This window comes from Eschrichtius robustus, chromosome 20 (genome assembly GCF_028021215.1).
Source record: "Eschrichtius robustus isolate mEscRob2 chromosome 20, mEscRob2.pri, whole genome shotgun sequence".
Taxonomy (NCBI): Eukaryota; Metazoa; Chordata; class Mammalia; order Artiodactyla; family Eschrichtiidae; genus Eschrichtius; species Eschrichtius robustus.
In genome coordinates this window covers 13,030,706-13,036,052 of record NC_090843.1, presented here as the reverse complement: position 1 = coordinate 13,036,052, position 5,347 = coordinate 13,030,706, and the positions used below count along the sequence as shown (strand labels likewise).

Here is a 5,347-nt window from a genome sequence, read left to right as displayed (position 1 = left end):
TTGTTGGCTGCTTCTTTCGAATTTTCCATTCGAAGAATGGGAAATTGTATTTCCATTCAATGGAGAAGTGTACTTCCATTGCCCTTTATTCCATTTGCTTTATCACCTGTTTCAGGCACCACAATCAGTGCTAGTGCCTGGTGTTGGCAACAAGGCTGTGTCCCTGTGCCATTGATTGAAAGGACGCCTTTTCCTGAAAAGAACACAGAGGCAGACAGTGGGGAATGAAGGACCGGCCGTCCAGCGGGTGCCTGTCTGCGGAAATAGTGGGCGGTACTCTGGCCCCAGTGGACGGGTTGTCACCTCCCGGCAGCAGCATAAAGATCAGAGCTGACTCAGCCAAGACTCTGGGCAGGGTCTCCTTCCCGGTTCTACCACTAGGTTCTCTGTGGCAGCCGGAGGTTGCAACAATGGATTAAAAAAAAAAATAACTTGAAAACACACAGATGTCCTTGGTTTCTGTTAATTATTTACAGATTTTTAGAAATTTAAAGGACCCTAGAATTGGGAGCGACACTTTTATTCAGAGACGGTGGAGCCGAGGCCCCGAGAGGAGGAATGTGCTCGGCCACCGCTGGTCACCCAGCCCCCTGGGCACAACAGGGACAGATGTGCACAGGGGAGCAGGAGAGGGCACAGCAGGTAAGCCTTGAGGGGACGGTCCCTCTGCAAGGGGCTGCGGGCCTGGGAGGACTTGCTGCCGGGCCATCACACCCTTCTCTCTGCTAGGCAGTGGATGAGAGAGGAGAGTGAAGGGCTGACCTGCTGACCACAAAGCCTGATGGCTGCGGTGGGGTGTCACTTCCCCGACTGCCACAAGCAGAAACGAGGAGGGGTCCACCCTGAATGCGAGCCCCTCTCCCCTGCCCCTTGAAGGGCGCATGGAAGTAGAAGGTGCAGGTTTCCAAGGCCGGTGGAGGTGGGGAGGCTGGGGACAGACTCCTGGTCACAAGCCTAAATTTGGTCCCTTTTCGTTGTTTAATTGAAGGACAGCTGGGGCCACCAGAAGCTGGAAGAGGCAGGAGGGGGGCCCCCAAGAGCCCTGCCCACACCTGGATTCAGACTCTGGCCTCCAGAACTGTGAGAGGCACATTTCTGTTGTTTCAAGCCCTCCAGTTTGTGGCAATTTGTTATGGCCACCCCAGGGCTCAGACAACAAGGAAATAAGTTATGCTTCACAGTAGACAGTACTATCAAAGTGACATTTCTGTGAAATAAAAACAAACCCTAATACAGAACATATTAAGTACAAGTATGCATGTTTTGGTGGTGAGCATAGCGAAATCAAAACTGAAATGTAAACTGAACCTTGGAGAAACTGCTCTCAAACTTCACCATTTTCTTCCATGGCCTCACTGCTGGCAAAATCCACCCCAAGTATAAACAAGAAGACCAAATTGTGTCCCAGCTGCTTGTAATTCTCTTTTCAAGCATCTAGATTCAAAGTATATTATGCACAATTATGTCTTCAATTGCCCTGTGAAAATTACTGCAATGCAGAATAATTTCCTAGACAGAGAGCTTACAACTTTGATGCGGAATGATCCGGGCAAATATTGAATCTGGAAAAAATGTCAATTATGAGCTTGATAATATTTGTTTTGCCAAAGAGATGGAGATGGAGATGCTTCCCTTTGCGGGAGAATTGCATCATCAAAGTAAATGTGGATTTGAAAAGCAAGCCTGAAGCTGCATGTATTGGGGAACTGGGGGGAGGTGGCTGAGCTGTCATGAGGGCAGGGGACGCACCCCGACCCGCCAGGAGGGCGGGACCCTGTGTTCACTGTGTTCACTCCCCGCTCCCTACATGCTCTTGGGCCTCGCTTCCCTTGTGGCACCGACCTCCACTGGGTGTGTCATCAGTATGGTGACCTAGTGAATGAGGATGACAAAGCCTCAGAACAGGGCAGCTGTTGATATAGATGCTTCTGCCTGGCAGTGGGCAGATGGATCAATGGTAGGTAATGGGAGCCACTTCTCCATACAGGCAGTGGGTGCCCAACATGGTTCCCTACCCTGGCAAGGGTCAGACTGGCCCTGCTACTCCTCACCTCTGACCCTTGATCCCCAACCCTCATTCCCCAACCAGCCTGAACTCGGGGTCAGGGTCTGGCTCCATCTGTTCTGGCTTCAGTGGAATACTTGGATCTGTGCCCTCCTTCTTCAGATCTCTGGAGTCTCACATACCTTTCTTCTCAAAAAAGGCTGGCTCCTGCCAATCAAGTTTTGGCTTTTAATCCTACCTTCTCTTCCCTGCCTCAGTCTAGAACTCAACTGTGGAATACTGCTTCTTTCACTCTACTTTCCCATGATAACAGTGGAACCAGCCCAGGTACAGAGGCCTCTGAGTCACTGTGGAGAGGAAGACAGAGGCAACAAGGAAGAGTTCCAAAGTCTACCTTGCCCCAACATAGTTGCTGTTGCTCCAGCCTTTACCCCTCCTAGGTGAGGCAGCCCAGAAGTGCTTTCACTGTCGTCAGCCAAAGACCACCAGGAACTCAGTTGACTCACTGCAATGAGGGAGACCTCCTACGGTCAAGAAACGGGGACATTTCTGTACGAGGGTGTTGGAAAGGATTCAGACTGGCGCTTGTGGTAGGAGAGCACTTTGCTGTGTTCGATGCTCTCAGGGAGCAGCGGTGATTCCAGGATCGCTGTCTTAGTAACTCCTATCTAGAAGGGGTGAAGACTGAGCAAGGTTAAAGCTGTTGCTGGTAAAAGCAGCAGCCGCTCAGGCACCAGCATGCGGTCTGGCCTTTGCTGGCTCGGACGCTGCCCCATTCTGGACTGTGTTCATGCAGGGTCTCGCCTTTATGCTGCCCCTACCAGCCTGAGGGGCCTCGTCCAGGGAGCTTTCATATCCAACCCAGCTCGCTGTGGCCAGGCTGTGTGTGCCAGAGTCTCCAGTGCTCTTTCTGTGCCTGATGAGATGACAGGAAGACGGCTGTCTAGTCCAGGAGTGGACTTGGCACTCGGGTCTAGAAAATGCCTGTCTGCCGCGTTAGAGGCTAACTTTCTACTTCTGCTGGAGGACAGTTCCTTGTGTGGCTCAAAGCTGGCCAGCATTGTCTGTTGGTTTCTTGATTCCTTGCTGCAAAATTTTATCATTGCTCTGTGGGCCACTTTAGAAATGGGGGTAATGGATGGTAGCTTTCTGAAGGTTCTCTGATTGTTTTACTAGTGAAACACTGTATCATACGAAACAACCTTACCTCTTGCAGATGAAAGGCGAGACCAGAGGGCCCTCTGGGCGGGGACCCTAGGGCCAGACGCTCCTGCCTCCATGGCCACTGTGTTGGAATAGGACCATGGGCTGGCTCCGTGGTGCTGGGAAGCCCAGAGCCTTACTTGATGATGTGCTGTGTCCCAGGGGCTGTGTGTCCTGGGCGGAGGTGGTGGTAGGGGGGGCTCTGTGATCTGGAGGACTCTGTGTGGGGGGGAGCTCTGTGTCCCTGAAGACGGTTCTGTGTGTCCTGGGGGGGGGGCTCTGTGTCTTGGGGGTTCTGTGTCCTGGGGGCAGCTGTGTGTCCGTGGGTAGCTCTGGGTCTTGGGGGGGTCTGTGTCCCTGTGGGGGGGGTTTCTATGAGGAGGTGGAGGGTAGGGGGTGGGAGGGTCTATACATTCATATACAGTCGACCCTTAAACAACGTGGGGATTAAGGGCACCCGCCCTCCACGCAGTCAAAAATCCGCGTGTAATTTATAGTCGGCCCTCCTATCCTCTGTATCTGCGGTTCTGCATCTGTGGATCTAACCAACCAGGGTCGTGTAGCCCTGAGGCATTTACTATCGAAAAAAATCCTCATGTAAGTGGCCCTGAGTTGCTCAAGGGTCACCTGTACTTCCATTTCCTCACTTCCATTCATTTTGCTATTTTCGCGTACATTTTACTAGCATACTTGTTAAAAACTCCATAAGGCATTGTTATTTTTACTGAAATACTTATCTTTCTATCAATTAAAAATTAAAAAGTCTCTTATGCTTACCTTAATCTACATGATTTCCGGGAGACTCGAGTTACTCTGGGGGACTGGGTCCTGCGTGCTCCTGAGGGTCACGGGGCAAGGCTGTCACTTTGTTTTGTTTTTTAATTTATTTATTTATTCATTTATTTTTGTCTGCGTTGGGTCCTCGTTGCTGCGCTTGGGCTTTCTCCAGTTGCAGTGAGCGGGGGCTACTCTTCATTGCCATGCGCAGGCTTTTCATTGCGGTGGCTTCTCTTGTTGCTAAGGGCGGACTCTAGGCGCGCGGGCTTCCCTAGTTGTGGCTCACGGGCTCTAGAGCGCAGGCTCAGTAGTTGTGGCACACGGGCTTAGTTGCTCCGCGGCATGTGGGATCCTCCCGGACCAGGGCTCGAACCCGTGTTCCCTGCATTGGCAGGCGGATTCCCAACCACTGCGCCACCAGGGAAGTCCCTGGGCTGTCCCTTTGAATCGCCGCCCCCCTGGAGGGCTCGGCGGCACTGGGGGATCTCCTCCCGACTGGAACAGGTGGTTTCCGCCCCCAGATGCGCCCTCCACAGACGCGGCCCCGCCCCTCAGACCAGGCCCAGCTCCCAAACCGACCCGACCAGCCCTCTTCGGGCATGGCCCCGCCCCCCACAGACGTGACGCTCTTGGAGCTCCCTCCCCGCCCGGCAGGCCCCGGGTGGATGTGCTCGGCGCTCCGCGGCTCCCTGGCTGCGCGCGCAGGCGGTGGGCCTTTCGCTTCCGGCCGCGGCGGCCTCGGAGCTGGCCAGAGGGGCCTCGGCGGCCTGCCTCCCCGAGCGGCATGCGGCGCTGAGGCGCGGTGGACCCCGCTGCGCCATGAACCTCCTGCCCTGCAACCCGCACGGCAACGGGCTGCTCTACGCCGGCTTCAACCAGGATCACGGTGAGGGAGGCCCGTCGGCTGCCCCGGCCCTCCCGCCGCCGCTGCCCCTCCGAGCGGGGTCCCGCCCTCGGCGCCCTGCGGCAGCGTCCGTACCGCGTCCAGGCCGCTCGTCCCTTCCTCCCCCGGCGCCTCTTCCGTTCCCCCCGGCGTTCCCTCTCCTTCCCCCGGCGTCCCTCCCTTCCCCCCCGGCCGCCCCACCTCCCAGCCGCTGGCCCACCGCCCCGATGCCCACCCCCCACCCCGGTCGGACGGTGACGGGATTTTCCGGGCGGCGTCGGTTCTTTCCTGTCGCTTTAGGGTCCCCAGCGGCCGGGACGGGGTCGCGCCGAGGTGAGGACGGCCCCCCAGGCTCAGGACTTCGTCCGCGAAGGTCCTCGTGTTTTCTGTTGATTTTCATAGGAAAAAAAGCGCCGGACTCACACTTTCTTCTTTTGTTGGGTAGAAACCGGACCGTCCAGCACGGCTTTGGGGAAATG

The 5,347-nt window shown here is 55.4% G+C and overlaps 1 protein-coding gene across 1 annotated transcript in view; it reads left to right on the top strand.

The window, feature by feature from the left end:
- The first annotated feature begins 4,684 nt into the window (after positions 1 to 4,684).
- Positions 4,685 to 5,347, top strand: part of WDR45B (WD repeat domain 45B) — a 34,827-nt gene continuing 34,164 nt past the window's right edge. The window contains exon 1 of the mRNA XM_068530189.1: positions 4,685 to 4,871. Coding sequence (XP_068386290.1) covers positions 4,805 to 4,871 — 67 coding nt within the window. The 5' untranslated portion in view covers positions 4,685 to 4,804. The remainder of the gene's footprint in view (positions 4,872 to 5,347) is intronic.